General features: G+C 50.0%; 1 protein-coding gene across 1 annotated transcript; it reads left to right on the plus strand.

Moving 5' to 3' along the window:
- LOC136571320 (cystathionine beta-synthase-like) lies at nt 1-22583 on the plus strand. The gene is made up of 16 exons (XM_066571679.1): nt 1-42; nt 2168-2310; nt 5074-5180; nt 7130-7264; nt 8279-8358; nt 9774-9905; nt 10793-10862; nt 12326-12417; nt 14404-14529; nt 16077-16161; nt 17698-17803; nt 18303-18374; nt 19529-19663; nt 20205-20313; nt 20624-20708; nt 22486-22583. The coding sequence occupies exons 1-16, from the start codon at nt 1-3 to the stop codon at nt 22581-22583; spliced, it is 1617 nt and encodes a 538-aa protein (XP_066427776.1).
- The last annotated feature ends 1441 nt before the right edge of the window (nt 22584-24024 follow it).

Raw genomic sequence — 24024 nt, forward strand, 5'->3', positions numbered from 1 at the left:
ATGTCCAGCATCATGTCTTTGATCATTTCTGCTGCAGCAAAGGTAAGGAAAGGGTCAGACTTGCTCTAATTGCAGAATGCACCACCACAGAGGTGTAGGGAGACAGGGCAGGCTAAGCAGCCTAACAGCAGCTCTCATCCTCAGTCTAAGTGAGACACAAGCCTCCATCCATGACCCTGTGGAGTTTCAAGGTCCTTTTATTCACTAATGGTTGAATCAAGGTGAATTCATTCTGTGAACAAGCCAGAAAAGGAACCTACAGATACCAAAACTCATGTGGTTTTTCTCCATGTGGTTTGTTTCCTTAGCACAGATGGGTGGTGGATGGATTGCAGAGAGGATCAGAGCAGAGAGGTCACACCAAACCTGCATGTAACTCTTTTCTGGGTTTATTTGTTTCTGCTATTGTTCAGTGGGAGATACTGAAAATAAACTTTAAGCCCAGACTCCTCCTTTTGTCTATATATGCACCAGCAACACAGAGAGAACAGCACATCAAATTGCCTTCCTGCAGAGCACTGATGCCATCAGGGCTTGTGTGCTTAAAATCTGCTACCAAACTCAACCTTCTCGAACTTGTTTAACCCTTTTCTCATTCCATTTTTTATCTGCTCTGCCTCCATAGCTGCTCCTGATAATTCCATTCTGCCTTATTATTTATTGCTCATTATTTGCTGTGCCTTCTCCAGCTCCCCCAGGATTTAGAGCCTGCTCTCAGCACCAGCCTCTTGTCTCATTTCCAGCCTGATGAATCCTCCTCTCTTTAAGCCGCTTTACTGTGGGGGTTGCTCAGTACCCCAAGCACCTTTGCTGCCCTTTGCTATTTTATTTTCATTGGTTCTTTTTTCTCAATTTTAATACACTTGGATGCCAGAGCAGAGGTGACCTCTAAGTGCCACCATCACCATAAAAGCATTCTCCAATTATTGCTGGATGTATTTACCTGCAGGTTCTTCACTGCTACGGTGAAAAAAGCTGTTCTTGACAAAATAATTAAATTAGGAGCATAAAATTTCCTAGTGGAGGTGATGGTTTTGAGATGGGGAAGAAGATCTACTGGAGAAGATGCTCAGATGATGTATGGGATCTAACACACCACTCCAAAAGAGCAATTTTGTCATGGAATCATGGAGTCATGCAATTGCTAAGGTTGGGAAAGACTGTTATGATCGTCAGGTCCAGCCATGAACCCACACCACCATGTTCACCATGAGTCTGTGTCTTCAAGTGCCACCTCCACAGGGGTTTTGAACACTTCCAGGGATGGTGCCTCCACCACTTCACTGTGAATTCCATTCAAATGCTTTACAACCCTTTCATGAAATTTTTTTCCTAATGTATATTCTCATTTTTTTTCAAATGTATAATCTCCCCTGGGGCAACTTGAGTCCATTTCCTCTTGCTCCCTGGGAGAAGGGACTGACACTCACCTCACTACAACATCCTTTCATCTGTTCATCTCCTTCCACCCCTACAACCTCCTTACCCACCTACATCCATGTGGTTGCAATGCCAGCAGGATGCTCCAAGCCACCCTCCCTGTACACCCAAATGCCATTTTTTTTCCTCTTCTGCAGCTATTTTTCTCCCAGCTGTCTATGTGGTCACCAATTGTTGTGTGTGTTTTGAGGGTCCCCAGGACAAGGTGAGAGATGAGAATTGACTCCAAGTTCTCAGAAGGCTGATATTATATTATATTATATTATATTATATTATATTATATTATATTATATTATATTATATTATATTATATTATATTATATTATATTATATTATATTATATTATATTATATTATATTATATTATATATCATATCATATCATATCATATCATATCATATCATATCATATATCATAATATAAGAAAATTATATACTAAAACTATACTAAAGAAAGAGAAAAGAGACACACAGAAGGCTGGAAAAGAATGAATAATAAAAACTTGTGAATGAATAATAAAAGACTCAGAGAGCCCAACACAGCTGGCTTTGATTGGCCATTAATTAAAAACAATTCACATGCTGGTTAAACAATTCTCCAAATCACATTCCAAAGTAGCAAAACATGGAGAAGCTGAAGCTTCCCAGCTTCCCAGGAGAAGAAATCCTGGCAAAGGGATTTTTCAGAAAATGTGACAGTGACACATGGCCTCTGTTTCCACCCCACAGGAGCTGAGTAAGAAGTGCCCCCTGGTGAATGGCAGGGGTGCCAGTGGTCAGGACAGCACCTGGATCCTTCCCAACTTGCCCAGCAAGTGCACATGGACAGCCACAACTCCTGCCAGCAAGTCTCCACACTCCTGTGTTCCCTTGTAAGTAATTCCTCCGTGCTGATTTCTTCAGGTGCTGCAGCTCAGCACCTTTTCCTGGAGGTTGTTGTTACACCAGGATGGTCATGGCCAGAAGCCAGCTGTTGTGTTAATGATGGTTTATATTCCAAATGGCAAAAGCAGCTTTTCTCTTTTGCTTTTTTTGGACTTTTTTCACTCCCTTTTATTTTTGCAGAAGGATGTGGCTGGCTCTAGTCTCAGGCTCTGTTTTCCAGGGCATCTCCTTGTCTGGGGCATCTTATTTTAGATGGCTGAGAGGCCTTCACTAAAATGGATTACCAGGGCCTGGGCTTTTATATCAGCAGCAAATGGCCCCAGTGCAGAGAAGAGTGCTTGCTTTGAGCTGTTCTTGCCCTCACAGCAGCAGGTTCCCTCCCAGGGTGACGTGAGGGCCCAGACTAGTCCTGACAAGAGGTGCTTTAATGACCCTGCAAACCAGACACAGACAAGCTACTAAAGATAAGGCTGTCCCATAAATGTCAGAGGAACTGCAGACACGTCCTGCAGTGCAGAGATGTGAAACAGGGATCCAGCTCCAGCGACTGGAGTAAAACTCCTGGAATGCAGCCCCAGGGACTGGAGGCCATGGGAGGTGCAGCACTGCTCTGCATGCTCATGCCTGACCATGTGCCAGGCAGGACAAGGCCAGGGCACAGCCACCAGCGTGTGGGTAGCCCAGAGCAGCCTCTGGGTCTGGCCCATGCAGGAGGGAGGAATGGATGGAATGCAGAGCCCTTGAGCTGATCCAGCAAGCTGTGCATGGCTCAGTGCAACCCCTGCAGATGGTGCCTGAGGAGAGAGCTCTTTTCAGTCAAAATTAATTTTTTTCCCCCCCTCAATTATCATTCTGAGCAGGATAAAATTATATTTTTTTTAACAATTGAGCATCAGGGTGCCGTGGTGGTGCCAGTGGCTGGGCCCATCCCACCCCCAGATGGGAGATGGGGAGACATTTCCCAAACACTGCTCTGGCAATGGAGTCTGGCTGTGGGGGCCCACACAGCCCTGCTGGGGCAGGAGCTGAACCATAACCCACTGTGTAGCAGGGAAAAAACACACTGGGACCCATCACAGCTCTGCAGCAGGGCATGGAGAGGGAGGTGCTCTGGTTTCCCTGCTCTGGGTAAACCACAGATGGAGCAAAAATCTCTGGACTTCCTGAGATTCCCAGGTGAAATCTGACTGAGTTTTGAGGGTAGAAGCAGAGGGAGGAAACAGGTTGTTATTTAATTAAGAACATGAAATATTTAAACTGTTTTGAGAGATACAGAGGTAGACTAGTTCTGCCACCCCTCGAGCTGGTTCTGACCCAGCATAACCTCAGCAGGAATCCTTTGCTTTGCCAGGACTGGTTTTCCCCTGGACATCTCAAGGAATAGCAGGCCATGACTAAAAGCTGGAATCTTAGGGGAAAACCATCCTTGTCTGCTGTCCTGAGCTGACATCAGCACCTGCAGGATGCAATGCAGTAACTCAGGTCACCCTCAAGAGAGCCAAGCTCAGTTAAACCTCACCTGAAGGAGCCAAGGCTCAGCCCCACTGAAATAAATCCCTGAGCATTTCAAAAGTGGCTTTTGGAGCAGCTGTGGGGGAAGCTCATTTATTGTGGTATTGCCTCACATTTGGCAGCACTCAGTGGAGCCTGTGATATCAGAGGGAGAGGTAACAGCACATCCCATCATTTCTGGGCTAGGGATGCAGGGAGCCTGGCACCTCTTGGTAGGAAAGACCTTCACTAAACCCCTGCACTCCTGCAGGGCAGGAGGTGTTTATATCACACCTGCAGAATCCAAGGTTTTGTCTCACTGTGCTGTGTTGGAAATTGGGTGGGGGAGGAGGAATGTTTTGGAACATTCTGAGTTGTGTGTGTGCTCCTTTTTACATATAGCTGTAGGTTAATAAAGTTTTTTTTCTTTATTTCTAAGCTTGAGCCTGCTTTGCTCTATTTCTGGTCACTTCTCACAGCAGCCACTGGGGAGAATATATTTTCATGGGGGCACTGGCATTGCACCAGCATCAAACCATGACAGCTTGTGACCAGGATGTGGCCCAAAGAAACACAGCCCTCATCAATCTGTGAGAGAGCTCAGGGCTGTGAGCTCCCTGGCAAGGTGTCTTGGGCAATCAGGTGTTTTTCAGGCTGCTGTTGCTGTGGTTTTTGGCTTCTGCTGGAGCAAATCTGGGCAGCTGGATTTCACTGATCACAGAGCTGGGTTCAACTGTTTGCAAAACACCCCCCAGAACCCTCTGAGGTTTGGGCTTCTCTGATGGCTTGGAGCCATCCTTGCAAGTTTGGCAGTCCTGGGCAGCAACACCTGGCCCAGAGGCAGCTGGAAATGTGGGGAGCAGAGATGGGGCTGGGCAGGATGGGGAGAAGAGGAGGATCCTTGTGCTGTGTCTCCTGGTTTTCTCACCCACAGCATAACATCCTAAGGCTTGCCAGCATCTTCTCACTCATTACAGATCTGGCCCAGGGTTTTGCAGAGCAAGGCATTTCAGAACAACCTTGAAAATTAATTAACTTTTTATGTAAAAAAAAACCCTAATAATTCATCATGGAGAACTGTAACTAACTCCTGGTGCCACTAATTGTTGATGGGGACTTTTTCTTTTGGAGCTGGGCTGTGTTTTGGTGGCCTTGATAAAGTTGTTGAAACCTCACTCAGATTTTCTCTTGGTTCATGTTGCACAACAATAGTTTTGATTTGATTTTTTGTTTGTTTGTTTTTCCCTGCATTATTTCAGGACAGAAGAAAAGAAGATCTTGCCCAATATCCTCAAGAAAATTGGCTGCACCCCAATGGTCCAAATCAACAAGATTGGGAAGTCCTATGGGCTCAAGTGTGAGCTCTGTGAGTGTCCCCTTCCCAGCAGGTTTTTGCATGCCACGAGGTGAGGGTGAGGGGTCCTGGAGGGGGGCTTCAGAAGAGGCTCTGTGAGAGGAACAGAGATGGGCAGGGGCAGATGTGGCTCATGTTGGGCTCTCCTGCTTATTAGGCAGTAATTTTTTGTGCCAAACAGGAGGTTTCAAGCAGAAATGAGCAGGGGGGCAATGGTAGTGAGGCATCTCTCCTGCCAGATAACAGCAGCATAAGCTCAGAGCAGAGCTGGCCCAAATTTGGGGATGGATCTAAGTCCTCTCCCTAAGGAGATGTTTGCTGGTGCTGTCTCATGTAAGGCTTGGCTTTAGGCTGGTCCCCTACAGTCACAAGGGTGATAAACTCGGATCTGTGCATGTGGACTTTTCAGTCTCCTTTCCTGTAACTCCTAACCCTGATAATTAATTTGATCCAAATTGGGCAGAAAGGCAAATTCTGAGAGGCAGAAAGTGCCACAAGTGTCACACAGCTGAGTAAGGAGAGACTTGCTGAGCACTCATGGCACAGCAGAGCCCTGCAGTGCTGTGTGGCACCTGGGAATCACCGAGTTATTTATGAAATAACTATGATTAAATTAAATAACTATGAATATCTATAAGGGCAGCCAGACCCCACTGAGCATACAGACACAGGGAAAGCACCCTGGGATTTCCCACCTGATCCTTTCTCAGCATCTGGGATCCTTGGGCCACCAGCCCTGCAACCTCCACACTGAAAAACCGAGGATGGTGTTCCCCTGAGATTCCAGCTTTTAGTCATGGCTTGCTATTCCACACTGCACTGCCTCACCTGCCCACAATGAGAGCTGAGGGGACATCAGGACACCATGGAGGTGGGAGGACAGATGTGCAGTGCCTGGTGCACCTCTGGAGTGTGTCTGGCTGGTGCTTGAGGTGCTGGGAAAGCCAGGCAGATCCCATTTTCTGGGATGGTGTCTCCCTCCCCTGGCACAGGAGGGGAAGCAGAGCAGAGCAGCTCCACAGTCCTGTCTGTGTCAGCACTGAGCCCCTTCCCAGCAAACACAGGAATGAAAGGAAGCAGCTACAGCTGGATGGGATTGCCTGGTGTTCTCTGTGCCCCCAGGGACCCTCGTGCAGCTGGAGTTGTGGCACTTTGCGTTATGAAATGTAACGATGAGCACAAGATTTCCTTTTCCTGTTCAGGCTGCTCAGGTACAGAGCTGATTTCTCAGCCTCAGGTCACTGTGTCTGCCAGGGTGAAGGGAAAAACACCCCTGGAAATCCCCATTTCTCCCTGTTGTCCATAAAACAGAGCTCAGTAGCTCCAGTTCAGCTGCAGATGTTCATCAAAGCCTTGGTGAGAAGAATGCTGTGGTGTGGAGACCCCAGTGAGGACTGAGATGTGCTTTGCATTGCAATCTGAACATGCCTTGGAAACATACTTGGTTCGTTGCTAGTTCAGTGAAAGAAACTCTCATTTGGCCTGACACTTGAAAATGTTCTTTCTGTTTGGGATTTTTTATGGCACCTCAGTCAGGACTACAGATCACTGCAAAAGGGGAGCTTTTTTAGATATCTGTTAAAAACCTCAATGCCCCAGGATAGACAGTGAGGCCTTGCTGCTAACCCTTGCCCACAGAAGAGTCCTTAAGGGGTGTTGTGCCAGTGTGGGCCCTCCCACCATGCAGTGACCATGCCCAGCTGATTTTAAACCCTTCCTGGGCTGTACAGGTTGGCTTCAAACCCATCCAGGGTGGAGGAAACACGGGGGAAAGAAGGACTCTGTGCTGATGGATAATCCCAGAAGAGCAGGTGGTGGATGCAAAGGGCATCCTGCATCCACCATCTCCTTTCCCCTGAGCAAAGGAAAGTCATGCAGAGGAGGAAGAGGTGTCCTAACACTGCAGTGAGGCCTGGGGGAGCTGGTGCCTGATGGAGTGTCCCCTTTTTTTCCCTTTCCAGTGGCAAAATGTGAGTACTTCAATGCTGGGGGCAGTGTGAAGGACCGCATCAGCCTCAGGATGGTGGAGGATGCAGAGAGAGCTGGGATTATCAAACCAGGAGACACTCTGATTGAACCCACTTCAGGAAACACAGGTGGGAAGGGCAGGGATGCTCCCTCTGCCTGGGAACTGGGCAGGGGGCAATTTCTGAGGAGCAGGGATTTGCATTTGGGGTTACAAGGTTGGGCTCTGGCTCCATCCTCCCCTCAGCTCCCCTCCTGGTGGCCATGGGCTTCCCGGGATGCTGAGGTGCTTCTTTGCTGAAATTCCTGAGGGTCCTGTGAGGGTCCCACACCTGCACAGGCGTGCCTGGAAGGTCTCCTTGTACCAAGGCAGACAGCATCAGGAGCTGGGGCAGCCCTGGGTGTTTTCAGGCTGGGAAGCTTTTGAATTCTCAGAGGTTCCCAGACACCATTCCCCTGAGGGGTTGGAACAGAATTCCTGTGATTTTTGGCCTTGTTGGTGTCACTTGTCACCCCACCACACTGTGTCACCCCAGAGGGGTCTGTGCTCCCCCAGAGCTGTGTCCCACATGGGTCACACTGGCTCCCTGCCTGCCTGGGGCAGCTGGAATGGCACCAGGCTCCCTGCAGCCCCTGGCAGGGACAGGCTGCCCCTTCCTGCTGCCTCACCTTCCTGCTCTAGCTGGAAGCAGCTGGCTCCATCCATCACCCCAGTGAAACTGGAGCAGAGGTGCCATGGAGTGATGTGCAGAGTCCTGTCTGTCTGTCCCCCGCAACTGAGGGGGAGGAGAAGGCACTCCTGAAGCAAAACCACCTCTCTCCTGTGTAACCAAACCCACAGAAAGGTGGCTGAGCCTCAGTGGGGGGGGGGGGGGGGGAAGCTCTCCCCATTCTCTCAGTGAGAATGAGGAGCTCCTGGGAGCAGGAGTGATGCTGCAGCTCCACTTGCCTGTCAGCCCATCCTCCCACCCTCCCTGGTGCTCCCAGCACATCCCAGGGGGCTCGTGGAGGATGCTCTCACCTGTGGCTGGTCAGTGACCCCGCCATGGCTCCATCCAGGAGAGAGGAGCGTGGGCAGGGTGGCTCTTGCCAAATTGCCAAATTCTGGTGGTGCCAACCACTTGCCTGTGCTCCCCACCCCGCAGGGATTGGGCTGGCACTGGTGGCTGCACTCAAGGGGTACCGCTGCATCATCGTCCTGCCAGAGAAAATGAGCATGGAGAAGGTCAGAGCTCTCTATGGTTTTACCCCACAGCCAGTGAACTTCCTTCCTTCCTTCCTTCCTTCCTTCCTTCCTTCCTTCCTTCCTTCCTTCCTTCCTTCCTTCCTTCCTTCCTTCCTTCCTTCCTTCCTTCCTTCCTTCCTTCCTTCCTTCCTTCCTTCCTTCCTTCCTTCCTTCCTTCCTTCCTTCCTTCCTTCCTTCCTTCCTTCCTTCCTTCCTTCCTTCCTTCCTTCCTTCCTTCCTTCCTTCCTTCCTTCCTTCCTTCCTTCCTTCCTTCCTTCCTTCCTTCCTCCCTCCCTCCCTCCCTCCCTCCCTCCCTCCCTCCCTGCAGCCCTTTAAAAGCCAACCACACACTGTCACAGCTGCTATTCAGAACTTTGCCTCTTGAGGGGAAAAAAGCAGCCTGTGGTGGCCTGGTGGCTGCCTGGTGTCAGAAGTGCAGCTGGGATGGTGAAATAGCCAAACACAGTGAGTAGGTGCAGGGGACAGAGCAGGCTCTGCTGCATGTGAAGCACAGCAGGAGAGGCAGGCAGGGCTACCCTGCCAGTCCTGCTCACTGCCCCTCTGACATCTGACAGGTCCCTTGGCCTCTCTGTGTGTTTATGGTTTTCTTTCACCTGGGGACACTCAGAGTTGCCTGAGCTGTTTCTCAGGGTGGTGTCTCAAGTCACTTGCACGAGAGCTGATGGTCAGGTGAGCAGAGCATCCTGGAGATGGCAGAAATCCCTCACTGGTGAGCCAAGAGCCTCACAGACAGCTCAGCTTGAACTCCTGCCAGTGCAGCCAGACATGCACCCTGACCTGGCTCAGGACTGAGCCCTTCTCAAAAGTGTCACCCTCAATTCAACCCAAATCTCACCCAAGCTCAGTCTGGGTCAGATGCCACCTCCAGCTGCCATGGGCTTCATCTCCAGGTGTCCCAACACTGCCCTGTCCCACTGACAGCCCCATCTCCCAGAGGAGACACCCAGGGCTGATTGCTCCTTCCCTGATTTTGGTGAGAGAAGAGAAGGGACTTAGGGCAAAACCAGCTTCTTTATCTCCCATTTGCATGCTGGGGCTCCAGTCCCAGCACACAGGAGACCCTGTTCCCTGTCCAGCTCCCTCTGCCCTTTTCCTCTGGCCCCAAGGAGCAGCACACTGTCACCTCCCTCCACCCTGTCCCCATCCTGCCCTCCAAGTAGGACAGGGCACGAAGCCAGGCTCAAATCCATGTGCCAGCTTCAGGCAGGAGGCCCTGAGCTGCTGGAGCTTGTCAGAGACAGCAGAGTCCAGAATTGGACATTGTATCTCCACATGATAAATGCCTCCCACATGCAAAGCTGCTCTGGCATCTGGCACTGCCCTGAGCCTGCAGGGTCAGGTTACCCCCCCTGAGTGGGCTCAGCTGTGTGCAGCTCCTCTTTGCCCTCCCAAAGGTTGATATCCTGAAGGCCCTGGGTGCTGAAATCGTGAGGACGCCGTGCACTCGCTTTGATGCCCCCGAGTCCAACGTCCGCGTGGCCTGGAAGCTGAAGAGTCAAATCCCAAACTCTCACATCCTGGACCAGGTAAAGGCCATCCCTCCAGTGGCTCCCTTTCCCAAGAGGGTTTATAGGGTGCTCTCCAAGTGTGCCTGTGTTTGGGGGCTCTATTTGGACTGGCAGATTTCGTCAGTGTTTTATGGCATTTGAAATTTAATCGCCCCTCTGCAAAGCTCAGGGGGACAGAATAAGGGGCACTTCCAAACCTGCAACACTTCTGCCAAAGCCTGGATGTGGGTGAGGCTGGGTTTTCTTGCACAATTCAAAGACTCCTCAAATTGCTTCAGATTTAACTTTGACCTGAAAAAAAAACCCACTTTTTAAGCCTGGCTAGCAGCCTCAAAAATAAACCTCATGCTGTAAAGGGCAAACCCTGGTGACTCATGGCAGAGGTTCCTGCAGGGAACTTGGTCCACGTGGGACCAAGGAGGGCACTTGGTCTGACCCCTGAGCGAGGAGCCCCTGGAGTGCAGGAAAATCAGGCATGCTCCTTCCTTCTGAGAAAAAAGTAGCTCAAAGACTGGATGAGCTTTTCAGCTCATTTTTTTGGTCCATGGGTGTGAATGTGGGGTGCACAAATATCAGTGCTGCAAAATCCCTCTGTGCACGAGAGCTGATTGATGATCAGTACAGCTTCTCCAGCCTCTGAACCATCCCCACACCTAAGGGGCAGTGCTGGACAGTGAGTGTTTGTGGGCACCCTTAACCTCCCAAGTGGGTTTGGAAGTCTGTGCCAAAGTGACAAACAGGAGGAACACCAGTGACCTGCCCTGGTGGGGTGGGTTTCCCCTGGGCAGGGAGAGCAGGGGGCAGCTGCATGCTTTGGGTACAGCTCTGCCAGGAGCTGTTGCTGGTTTGGTATTTGACCTGCTCTTCACAAGGTAATCCCTGCTGTTCTCTGCTGGAATAAACAGTACAGAAACCCCAGCAACCCCCTGGCCCACTACGACACCACGGCCGAGGAGATCCTGGAGCAGTGTGAAGGTACTGTCTGTGCACAGGGCTGCAACCCTCTCTGAGAGGCTTCATTTACATCATTTATTGACCTCAATGTCTAGAAACAGCCCAAAGGGCCTCTGGAGGGGCAGGCAGTATTATTTTAATAACACTGACACACAGAGTGTAGCAACCTCTCCTAATCCACCCCAGATCCACCTCAGCCTGCAGGGCTTCCCGGCTCTCTCCTCCCATTGCAAAACCTGGGGGAGGAAACCAGAGGCTTAAGGAACTCAAATTTTACCTAAAGGAGACAGAACATGCCTCTTGATGGCCACAGTGACCTGCCAACTGGGAGCACAAGAGGTCCCACGAGGCCTTGGAGGGGAATATAAATCCACCAGGGCATGGCAAGGTTGGTCTGATCCAGCATTCTCATCTGCAAATCAAAACAGACTGAAACCTCCCAAACCAGTGCCATTGGAAGTGAGGGCTGGGGGAGGATAAAGGGCTGTCCCAGTCCATGTTTGTGCAGATAGAAGTGACATTTATTGCCAGTTCTGGGAGCACTGTAAAGCATGACCAGGACTTGAAGGATTTTAACTGGAGAGCTGTTATCAGAGCTGTAAAGCAGTCAGGTATCAATGGGAACAAGAGTCCCAGCCTTGCCCCCACCACAGTGTCAGGGTTCACTCCAGCTGGCTGCCAGCTGTGGGTTGCAGGTCCCAGTGCAGCTGCAGCATCAGGTTTTGAAGGCTAGACTCCAATTCTGCTCTTTCCAGCCCCAAATCTGTATAATGTCAGCCATGCCAGTGGGGCAGCATCTGACAGAGGCGGGTGCCAGGGCAGAGCACAGCCCTGCCTCCACTGTGGATGCCAGCACAGGCTGGAAGGTTGTGCCTGTTAGTGATATTAATGTGTGTGGATTCCTTTGATATGCTGTGGTTTGAAGGGGTGGATGTGCTGAGTTATTCCCTCCCCTTTAAGCCACAGAATCACAGAATATCCTGAGTTGGGGAGGACCCACAAGGATTATCAAAGTCCATCTTGGTGTCCTGTACACCTAAAAAGTCACACCATGTGCCTGAGAGCATTGTCCAAACACTCCTTAAGCTCTGCCAGGCTGGTGCTGTGACCACGGCCCTGGGGAGCCTGCTCAGTGCCCAGCCACCCTCTGGGGGAAGAACCTTTCCCTAATATCCAACCTAAACCTCCCCTGACACATCTTCATGCTGTTCCCTCTGCTTAGTAGATGCCAAAGATGCAGAAATCATGGAGAGCTGCAGTGAGGGATCTGGAGGTCACCTTCAGCTCCCTGCAGTGAGGCAGGATCAGCTGTGCTCAGGTCCTGCAAGCTCATCTGAGCTTCTGCACAGGACCAGGCTGTGGCCACCAGCATGGCCTCTGCCTGAGCTCTGCTCACAGGGGTTCTGGGGGACACAGGGCTCTGAATAAAGGGGAGATCCTGCTGTGCTGAGCCCTTGGAAACCTCTCTGCCCCCTGGTCTGCAGGCAAGGTGCACATGGTGGTGATCGGGTCTGGCACAGGAGGAACCATCACTGGTGTGGCCAGGAAGCTGAAGGAGAAGTGCCCAGAGTGCAAGGTAAGGCTGGAGGCAGGACTGCTGGGGTTTTCATGGAATCACAGAGTGATTTGGGTTGGAAGGGACATTGGGGATCATCCCATTCCACCCATTATCCTGCCATCAGCAGGGACACCTTCCACCAGACAGGTTGCTCAGAGCTGGCCTTGGACAATTCCAGGGATGGGGCACCCAGAACTTCTCTGGGCAACCTGTGCCAGGGCCTCACCACCCTCACAATGAGAGATTTCTTCCTATAATCCAATATAAATCTACCCTCTTTCAGCTCAAAGCCATTCCCCCTTGTCCTGTCCCTGCATGTCATTTCCTACCTAACCCCATAGCTCACCTGAGGCAGCAGTTGCTGCCTGCACCTAAAGCTGTGTTGAGGGATGTGTCGTGTTGTGAGGTTCTCAGGATGAGGTGAGAGATGAGAATTTGACTCTATGTTCTTAGAAGGCTGATATTATTATATTATATTATATATACTATCTATATATATATGATATTATATATTATATATGATATTATATATTATACACTGTATATTATATATAGTATATATATAATATATACTATATATATTATATATAGTATATATATAATATATACTATATGTAGTTTATTATATATACTATATTATATACTATACTATTATATTATACACTATTATATTCTATACTGTACTATACTATACTATTATATTATATTATATTTATATTACTAAAGAAAGAGAAAGGATACATCAGAAGGCTTAACAAGAATGAATAATAAAAACTCATGACTGACTCCTCAGAGCCCAACACAGCTCCTGGTGATTGGTCATTAATTAAAAACAATTCACATGGAACCAATCAAAGATGCACCTGTTGGTAAATGATTTCTAGACTACATTCCTATGCAATCAGATAATTACTGCTTTCATTCTTTTTTGAGGCCTCTCGGCTTCCCAGATGAAGATCCTAAACAAAGAGGATTTTTCAGAAAATATCATAGTGGCAGGGAGGCACCTCAACCCAGACACAAAGCTGTAAATATCCAGGGAAAATCACCAGAAATCCCCATCAGCCAGCACAGCTAGGTCCAGAAAGGATGTGTGTATCTGCAGGTTGGAGCTCACTGCTGGCTTCACCTAGAGAAGATTAAGGAGCTCTGGCACTGTCCTCAGGGAAATGGCAGGCTCTGCCAAGGGGGTGATGACAAACACCTTGAGAGTGATAACATTTTAAGCCACCAGTCACTTCTGCAACAGCTGAAGGCTACCTAGGATCTATTTAAGAAGACAGTGAAAAACAGCACCCTTTTATCCTGGAAGCTCTCCATGCTGCCAGCAATTAGGAATATTAATGAATATCAGGGGGAGGAAACACTGCTGATAAGTGTGAGAGACAACTGCTCACTTTGAAAATTTAAAGAGGTTTATTAAACCTTGACAAAAACACAACAAAGGACTGCATAAGGAAAAAGCTGCAGTGCTGGGAACTGCCCCTCATGCACACCACATGGCCAGTTCATCTTCAGGATGGATGCTCAGTCTTTTATACCCCTGGGGGTTGCATCAGCCAGCCCTGGCCCTCCCAAGGTCTGTCAGTCAGCTCTTCTGTGCCATTTATCAGTGCAAACTGCTTTCTTGTCCCTGGATTGGAGCTCAGGTGTTGCCATGCCCACCCCCTGAGCACCCCCAAGCTTTTCCATTCCCAGCTGCCCCATGCAAGGGACACCTGTGCAGCTTCTTTGTACCTGTCCTGGACAGCCCAGGCTGTCTGATGGCAACAATACAGGGGGGAAAGGGAACTGTGGGGAGAACAGAGGACATCTAAACCACAATAACATAACCATACATCACTAAAGCTTTTCTTAATATTCACACAATAGTTATCTTTTAATTGTGAGAGACAATCATCTCATTATCCGTCTATAGGGGTGTGGGTAACTTTTCCTTTGAGTTTTGTGCTTGGCAGTTTCTGAATTCCCATTTTGGTTTGACAAAATGCCTTTCCCTCCCAGATCATTGGTGTGGACCCTGATGGCTCCATCGTTGCCCTGCCCAGCGAGATGAACAAAACCAACACCACAACCATCGAGGTGGAGGGCATTGGGCACGACTTCATCCCTACTGTCCTCGACAGATCTGTGAGTAACCCTGAGAGGAGGGGCCTCTGCCTGCTCTCTGCCTTGGCATCCAGCTGTCAGGACTACTCAGTGCAAATCTCCAACCACCCAGTGCAAAACAACAACTAAATAAATTATTTAGTGCGCTACAACATCCAGCCTGCTCCCAAGGCCAGAGGTGTGGTGGTCCTGAGGTATCTTCCCAGTGCAGAACAAGCTGTTGAGGGGAGACTGAGTAACTCTGATTACAACTTGCTTTCTGAGTAACTCTGATTACAACTGGCTTTTGGTTTTTTTAATTTAAGATTTCCTCAAATTTAAAATTTCCCTGCTAACGCACCAAAGAGTGTGGTAGGTTTCGGTGCTGGCCAATCACTAATGCATTCACTTCCTGCTGTGAGATAGGCAAAGCAGGCTCAAAACTTTAAAAGGGTATAAAAATTTTATTAAAAGTGATTTAAAGAAAAAAAAAAGGTAGTAAGAATCAAAACAAACCCTTCAGAACACTTCTTGTCCCCCCACAACCTTTTCTTTCTCACTGATAAAGTGTAAAGAAATAAACCCTAAAATTTCCAGTCAGTTTACTGTCTTTAAAATAGTTTTTCTTCAGTTCACTTAGGGAGAGAAGTCCCTCTTGTTAAGGTTATGGAGACGTTTCCACTTTTCCAAGAGATAAAAAACATGTGTTTTTCACAGAGGTGTATCCAGCTTCTCAGTGCCTCGACAAACTGTCAGTTACACAAAAACCTTTTGCCTCACTTCCCTAAATTCCTCCCATGTCAAACAATGACACTGAGCCACAAGGAGAGGGCAGATAGAGGTGAAAAGCAGGCATTTAATACAGTGTGAGTGTCCTCAGCCTCACCATCGTCCAGATGTGCCCCTTTGGCCCTTTGGTCACACAGATGTCTGTGCTGAGGCTGCTCCTCATCACCTGCTCTTTCCTGAGCCTTCTGTGCCTCAGGCACCACACACAGAGAGCAGAAATCCTGCACCATGCACAGGCTGGACAACAAGATCCAAGCAAGACAGCAGACCATGAACCTTTCATCTCTTGTTGTCAAGTTCCCTCTCAGTGTATCAGCTGCCACAGAGCTTTAAATCTCTAACACAGGCTGCCTATATTGCCCTGGCCTCATTCTAGAAAGGTCCCTCACAGCCTCAGACCTGTGATTCTTTCTGCTTTCAGATGTTGACTACATCCCTGTTGTCAGCACCTGGCTGTAGAGCTGTCACCTTAATAATCCACACTGATTCTTGTAGCTGGATCTCATTTTGGCAAATTCTGAATCATTCATGTACCCTGGGACATCATAAATACCCTTCCACATCCTAACTCTGGACCTGTCAGGCATGCCTAACTCTCCAAGGAAAGGGTGCTGGAAAGGAGTGGGGGTCTGCAAGGAGGAACTCCAGACCATGGATCTTCTGACAAATGCTTTCAGCAAGTGTGGAAGGCAGCTCAGAGCTGCCAGATGTTGTGGGCATGAGCACCATGGTGTGCCTCAGAGGGTCAGGGCAGCCTGAAGTGACATTTCCAAGACTCATCCTCCTTGCTTTCCTTCCAGGTGGTGGATCAGTGGTACAAAAGCAACGACAGAGACTCCTTCCTCATGTCCCGCAGGCTGATCAGAGAGGAGGGCTTGTTGTGTGGTAAGCACAGTGCAGCCACAGCAGTCTGTCCCCTGAACAAACCCTCTGAACCTCATCCTTTTGGGACCAAAACTCTCCAGAGGAGGTGTCCTCTGCATTTTTGTGTCTGCTGGGTCAGCAGGGCTGAAAGGCTGAGCCTGGGGCTGTGCAGAGGTCACTGCAGGCTCCAGAGGTGTTTCCCTCAGTCTGGTCTGGGCTCTGACTCACCAGCCACAGTAATTATAGAAGGAATAATTCTCTCCTTACTGGAGCACTTTTGCAGTGGAACTGGATCTTCAGGCAGTGTAGAGTTACAGAGGCTGAGGGGAGGATTAGTGGGGCTCAGGGCAGGACAGGTGGGCTCTGCCAGCAGCTCTGTGAGGCTGTGCTCGGTGTCACTGCCACACCAGAGGTGCCAGCTTTGGACCAGCAAGGTCTGGAAGCAAAGAAAGTGTGAGATGTTCTTACTGAGTACTGCTCCCCGTGCCAACAAGCTGAAAGTGATCCCACTGGCTTCCCAAAACGAACAGGTGCCCTCAGACAGACCCTGCCTGTACCCTGAGAGCCTCCACAGAGCATCAGCCTTGTTTTCAGCCTTCCCTGACGCCAGGCAAACAGACACAGGTTTGCACCCAGGAGCAGACACCACGTAGGCTCGTAGTTACAGCTGACAAAAGCCCTGAGCACTCATATCCAGGGAGTTTTGGAAAAGATCAGGCTATATATATGTAATGAAACACTTAAATGTTGATTTAACCTAGCAGGCAGGGAGTCACTGTGTTTCAACAGAAACCACTTGTTTGAACTCAACCATAATTTGTGAACAGCCTCGTGTTCCCTGAGCTGCATTTTTCAGGGCCGTTCCTCGTTTGTTTGAAAAATGTGACCCAGGGATAATTAACCTGCTGTAAAATACGTGCTGCCTTGAATGCAGGCTGTAATTGGCACACAGATAGTGGAATGTGTCTGACTTCCAGTGCTCAGACTGGTGCTGGAGGAATTGCCTCTGTAAAGCAGGGACCTGCTTTCCCTACGTGCAGCAAACCACATGCGTGCACACAGACACGGGCAGCATTCAGGCCTTCCCATCATGTTGGCCTGGTATTCCAAGCATGAATGAAATGTTTATGGGGCTTTTTTTCAGTCTTTACAGTGCCTTTAAAGCCAGTCTTTGGCTGCCAAGTATGTCAGCCAGAAGCTCCAGAACTGGTGTGGTTTCTGCTCATGGTTAGGGAGGGTGTGGTGTGGGCAGCGCGTTCTGAGTGTCCCTGCATGGCACCTCTCAGACCTTGGTCTGCCCACAAGAAATCGTTCATGAAGTCCATGAGGTGACTTTCAGGCAGCCTCCAAAGCCCAAGAGCCACCATATGAACACATCCCACCAGTCCCTCCCTCTGCCTGGCCCTAAACCCTACAAAGCTTTGGGGTTGATTGTTCTCCCATCCCAGCGTCCCAAGCCAGGTGCCACCTTATCTGGGGCAGCCTGTGCTTCCCACTGCAGGACAGTGGCCCTGGGCAGCCCTGACCCTCGTCTCGCTGTCCTTGGTGTCCCTGCAGGTGGCAGCTCGGGCAGTGCCATGTCTGTGGCTGTGAGAGCTGCCAGGGAGCTGCAGGAGGGCCAGCGCTGCGTTGTCATCCTGCCCGACTCCGTCCGGAACTACATGTGAGTGTCCTGCCCCCTGCCCTGCTCCCAGCACCAGGGTGGGAGCTCCCAGGGCCTCCTGTGGCAGCAGCTGGGGCTCAGCAGAACCACCCCAGTCAATCAAATAGCAAGGCACATGGAGTGAGCCCAGAGCTGGGAGTCTCCCTCGGGCAGGGAAAAAGCAAAATAAACAGCAGGGAGGAACAGCACATCAGCGTGGCAGCCACCAGGGGATGGGTGTTGGGACACTTGGGGTTTATTTCCTCTCCTCTCTGACTCACTGCACAGAGCAGGACTCGGCCAAGCTGCACTTTCTGAGCCTGCATGCCTGAAGTGAGGAAGGCAAATAGCTGGCGTGCTTCGAAGAGTTACTGAGCACCCCATGCTCCTGTTGACCTTAAAAGGGGCTGAGAGCAGCCAGCTGCAAAAATCATGAGAGCCCCAGGGGCAGTGCTGTGGTCTGCTGCACAAAACTTCTTCTGGAAGCCTCACAGACTTGCTCTTTGTTGGTGATTTCTAGGTCCAAATTTGTGAATGATCAGTGGATGATAAAAAATGGGTTCCTAAATGACGCCCAGGAGCACAAGCCTTGGTAAGACAACTTCTGCTGGGATAAACTGTGCTGAGGGAATCAGCTTTCTGAGTCTGGAAATTGTTATCTTCAAAGGAAAATTTTAATGTTTAGGAAAAACACAGTAAAGTCCAGACCCCTCTGGGGAGGCTGTAATGTCAGCTCCTCTCTTTTGAGTGGTTATCTCTCAGCTCTCCAATCAAGGTCTATAAAGGAGCCATTTCTGTCCCAAAGTAGCTGATCCACTCCCACATGGCAGCCCAGGCCACCTAAACCCTCTGGAAACCTCTCTCTGCTCCACATCTGACATTCAAAGGACCATCAGGCTGCTGGGGAGGTGGGTCCCTGTTTTAGCTAGCCCCCTTTCAAACAGCTCTGCAGCTCTTTTCAGGCATAAACCAGGAAATTTTCACTTTCCAGAGCTGCTGGCCAGAAAAGCTGGCCAACTCTGCTGTCCCTTGGACACCATGGGGAAAGAGACCCCTCAGGGACAGGAAAACTGCTGATGCCAGTTGATGTGTGGCTGGGCAGATGCCAGTTGTTTAGAAAAGCTCATGGTCTCACTCTAAAGACAGCAGGTATTACTGATGTCACCTTCTCCTTTACCAAAAATTCTTGTAAAATATTTCCTAAAAACTTAACCCATTTCCAAGGCCTCTTGTGTCTGGTTAGAGTTGCTCTTGGCCTTTCCAGGCTCCAGCATTGCCTTTTCTGCAAGGACTCAGGGCTGAGATGGTTGGGAGCTGCTTGTGCTGCCCCACAAACCAGCTCAGCTTGTCCCTCATAAGTCACACGAGCATCTCTGCGAGGCTCTCTCCTGCAGGAGCTGCAAATGCTGCCTTGTGAGGATCAAGGATACAGAACAAAGGAGTGAAACTGGTAGGTTCACCCATTTCTGAGCTTGAAGTGAAGCCCTCAATAGCTTCCTTGGATTCAGGACAGCTCAGCACCTTGCTGGTCTCATCCCTGCCTCTGGAGCTGCATGAACATTGGGCACAGGGAAAGCTTGGCTTCAACAAGACCTGGCCGTGGTGGCATTTCTGCTTTGGCTCTAGGAGCAGGGCTGGCTTTTCAGGCAGACAGACTGTCCCTCATCTCCTCTGGCCTTGTCCCCCTGCTGAAGGCCACAGCTGTGCAGCAGTCACAGCTCAGCACTGCCATTTGTCTCCCAACAGGTGGTGGAACATCAAGGTGCAGAAACTGAATCTCTCGGCCCCTCTCATCCTCCTCCCAGAAGTCAGCTGTCAAAAGGCAATTGAGATCCTCCAGGAGAAGGGATATGACCAAGCTTCTGTTGTTGCTGAGTCAGGGTAACTATTTCTGCTCACTGCAGATGGGCATTTGTGCAGAAAAATCAGTCATATGAAGCTCAACTCCCATTTACCCATTCAGAGCTGGGGCTCTTGTGTTGGACTCTGATGCACAATTTTAAAAAATCATCTGCCTCCTTGGGAAGATTCATCAATAAAACTCCTGTAAAAGACCCAGTTAAAGCCCAGTCCAGTGCCCACCAAAGCAGAAGATGCTGGGTCAGTGCACAGGCAAGGGGAGCCCAGGGGAGTGAGAGCTGGGGGGAAACCCACACAAATAAGCAGCTGGAGAGCCCATGGGTTTTCCTTCTCCCAGCTGCTAAATCCTGGACTGCAGCAGCAGATTTTAACTGCTGTGAAACCAACAGCTTGGTGAGGACAAAGACTTCCTTGTTCTGCCCAAGTGAGGAGAAACCTGGTGCCTCCCCCTGACTGCAGCAACAATTTAGTCCCTGATTCAACCAGAGCAGTTCAGCCCCTGCATAAAATGTGTGTTCCACCTCAGGTCTGACCTTCTGGAAAACTCCCTGTTCCCTTACAGGCTTATTTTGGGAATGGTGACTCTCAGCAACACCCTGAGCTCCGTGCAGGATGGAAATGTGGAGTTCTCAGACCCTGTCACCAAGGTCACCTACGACCAGTTCTCCAAGGTACCACTGAGGCTGGGGATGGTGTCAGCCTGGCTGGGACAGGGACAGAGGGAGAGGGGCATCAGCACACCCTGGGGTGTGAGAGGAGCAGGGAGAAGAGAAGGCAGAGAGGAATGGGGAGGGCCATGGTGACATCTTGGACATGAGAGTAAGGACAAGCACCTGTAAAAGCCCTGCAGAGCTTTTCCCACCAGGAGCCAAGCACTGACAGGGGATTTCATCCAGCTGGGGAATCAGCACCCTCCAAAATCAGAGCTCAGCCACTGCCAGGTGAAGTAAAAGGTTAAATGTTGAATTTTGTCCTGTTTAGGTCAGCCTGGAGGACAGCCTTGGGAAGCTTTCCTGCCTCCTGGAGAATGACCACTTTGCCATCATTGTACACGAGCAGATGCAGTGTAGGTACCTGCAGGAGCTCCCCACGGGCCTGGCACAAGTGTTTGAGAGGGGAGAGGGAAATTCTCAAGCTGATTGTGGCAGGTTTCAGTGCAGCTGCTGCCCCTGTGCAGCCCCCAGAGGTTTCTGCTCTGCACAGCCCTGGAACTGCCCACTCCTCACCCAGGACTCCTCCTGACACCACAGGGATGAGGAGAGAGGGGGAAAAGCAAGCAAGGGGGAAACTGGGGATCTCTGTAGAGTTCTGTAGCCCAGGGGCAAGGTCAGAAGGAGCATTTGGCCACATCAGGTAAAGCCTGGGTGGAATTCAGGCACCTAAGGTGAGAAAGCTCAGAAAAACTGGGGTGGGCCATGAGCAAGCCCTGTGGGTCATCAGGGGCACTGGGTGCAGCTGTGTGTGAGCCTGCCCTGGAGGGATGCTGTGCCAGCCTGGCAGCACCATTAAAGCAGGTTTTATTGGTTTTATTCTCAATGCCCTGCACAGCCACCTTCCCCCTGCTGTGCAAGGCAACCCAGCAGAGTCACCTGCAGCAGCATCAGGATTGCTGACACATCAGTGGCAGCAGGGATCACCCCTCGTGCCTCCTCTGAGCCAAAAAAGGTGTGGTGGCAGGTGCTGCTCAGCACACCTGGCCTGGCACACCTTTCCAAGGCAATTACACCAAAAGGAGCACAGATTTGACCTTGGCTGGGAAATGTGAGCAACACAAAAAGCAGTCAGAAGAGCCAAGTTTAGCTCTTGTGAATCAGGGCTGAAGGGTGTAATTATGCTGATTTGGTGGGATTGCACACTGAGCATGCAGAGCATCCCTCAGGTGAGCAGTGGGTGGCTCCAGCAAGGGATGCCTGCTCAACTTGGGGCCTCCAAAACCCAAACATCCCAAACCTTCCCTCTCCAGGTCCTGTTCCCCCAGAGCCCCATCAGCTCTGAAGCTTTGCAAGCCCATCCATGTTCCCACAACAGGTTGCAAACAAAAATCTGTCACTCAAAACTGCCTTTGATGCACGTTTCCAAGTCAGTCACCAAAACTAATGCCAGGCAGAGTTTCCTTTCTCAGCTATGTTGTCATAAAATAAGGAATATCTCTTTTGTATCACGTTTTGATATAAATTAAATGGTATCAGCAAATTAAATGACACCCATCAAAAAATATCTGCCAGGTGTCTGCAGCAGCTCTTGCTCTGATTTTCAAACAACACCCACTTGCTTTTCCAGAGCTGCTGTTTAATGCTGTCACAGTTACTCCCTTATTTATTACTTTCTTCCCACACCTTTGGAGCTTGCATTTTATCTTGTGTTTGGGCTCTGGTGGCCAGTTTTATTTTTATTTAAGAAAACATTTATCAGACAGTTAAAACAATTATTGAAGTGCTGTTTCATTAATGGTGGTGTAGCATGTTATGAGAACAGAGCAGAAAAGTGCCTGACTGCTGCTTTTAGAGAGTCTCATTAGTTTGCTCTGAAAAGTTCTGTGGTGACAGGAGCAGGGCTGGAACAGAGGTTGGCTAAAAACAACTGGGAAATTAAGTTTCCTGCTCTGGGAAAGGTGGGTTATTTGCAGCAAAAACTTCTCTGGAGTGATCACAGTGACCTGACTGAGGCTCCATCATCATTCCTGTGGAGGTAGAGCTCAGGCAGATGCTGTCCCTGTTAGGGTTTTCTTTTAATAAAAGAACAGCAGCCTCTGCACAGCTGGAAGGTGGTGAGGGTGGGGGTGGTGGTGGTGTTCTTTTTTGGGTTTTTTTTTGCCACTAAGCTGGAATTTTCTGTGCTTCCAGTCAGTGGGAATGGCAGCTCCTCCACGAAGCAGACGGTGCTTGGCGTGGTCACATCCATGGATCTCCTCACCTTTGTCAGCAGCAATGACAAGAAGTAGCAGAGCAGCTCGGCTGCCTCCCCTCCTCCAGCAGCTCCAGGTGTCCCCCTGAGCCCAAAGCCCCTGGGCAAGGGAGCCTCTGGCCCAGTGCAGCCAAAAGTTTCTCAAAATGCCCAGGAGAAAATTGTGATGTGTTACATTTGTCTGCCAAACGCCACTCAGAGTATCACTAAAGAGGAGATAACTGAAGAAATTGTGTTTAACAGCCATGGAGCTGCCCAGGGCTGGGCAGGGAGTGTGGGAAGGTCAGCATGGGAAGGGGATGGTTGCTCCTGCCCAGGGTTCAGCAGGAGGAGCTTTGGTGAGTTTGGCAGCTGCAGGTTCCTGTGCAGTGCCCCTGGTGCAGCTGCTGAGGGCTCTCCTCAGGGCCAGAGCCCATTTCTGCCACAGAGCAGCAGGGCAGGAGGCAATCAGGGCACTGCTGCACCCCCTGCCCCTCTCTGCCCCCCAGGCAGGGTGCAGGCACCCCCAGGGGCCATTCCCCCCCAGCCCTGGGGGTGTTTCCCTCCAAGAAGGCAGCAGGACAGTCTGGAGTCTCAACTTCTGTTTGCCAGGCTCGGGAATAAATGTGTGAGATGGTATTTCTTGTCCTGGCTCAGATGTTTATTAGTTCTTATCTCTGTTACTGTCTCACAAAATATGAGTTCTGCAGCACCTTAACTAAAAATGGAGCCCCATCTCTCTCTCTCTACAAGGACTTTTAAGGATAAAATGTCCAATTAAGAAATGACACCTCAATTATTTTCACTTTTAACCCAATACCCAACCACCCGTGCCCGCAATGGGGATTTTTTAATCCAATGACACAAAACCACCCAAACCCATGGAGAAGAAGGTGAAGAAGAAGGAGCAGCCTCCACCCTAAAACCTCCATCTTGCTTTATATACATTACTATATTCTAAACCCTTAAACTGAGTTTTCCACCCTGTGATATCACACACTTCTACTCATACTCCACACCCACAATCCCAGTTCTGTCATTTCCATTTTGGTAGTTTTCTCCACGGCCTCAGGTCAATGCAATGTTCTCTTGGGGGTCAGTGCCTGGCAGCACAGAAAGTCTGAAATTCTCAGCATCCAGGGTTCCAACAGGGAGGGAGGGGCACAGAGCACAGGAGGTGAAAGGTGGGAGGGAAAAGCCAAGGGCTGTGATGAGCAGGGGGGCTGAGGTGCTGGGCTGGTGGTGATGGTCACCCCTGTGGGGGCTTTGGGATGCACCTTCCTCAGCTCTGGGGGGTTTGGTGGCACTGGGTGCCTCCTGCCTGGCGAGGGGGCAGTGAAGGGAGCCCAAACAAGAAGCAGAGACTCAGTCACAGAACAGTGAGAGGGGCTGTGGCTTCATCCCTGAATATGCATCCTCAGAGCTCCTTATCATAGGCTGGAGGGGAGGGCAAGGATTGGTCCTAATTCTGCTGTCAGGCCACTGTGGGGACTGATAAT

The sequence above is a fragment of the Molothrus aeneus genome, chromosome 2 (assembly GCF_037042795.1).
Source record: "Molothrus aeneus isolate 106 chromosome 2, BPBGC_Maene_1.0, whole genome shotgun sequence".
In the NCBI taxonomy this organism is placed as follows: domain Eukaryota; kingdom Metazoa; phylum Chordata; class Aves; order Passeriformes; family Icteridae; genus Molothrus; species Molothrus aeneus.

Coding starts and splice junctions, on each gene's coding strand:
- LOC136571320 (XM_066571679.1), top strand. CDS start 1: ATGTCCAGCATCATGTCTTTGATCATTTCTGCTGCAGCAAAG. Junction 7,265..8,278: donor ACCCACTTCAGGAAACACAG/GTGGGAAGGGCA, acceptor CCCACCCCGCAG/GGATTGGGCTGGCACTGGTG. Junction 8,359..9,773: donor AGAAAATGAGCATGGAGAAG/GTCAGAGCTCTC, acceptor GCCCTCCCAAAG/GTTGATATCCTGAAGGCCCT.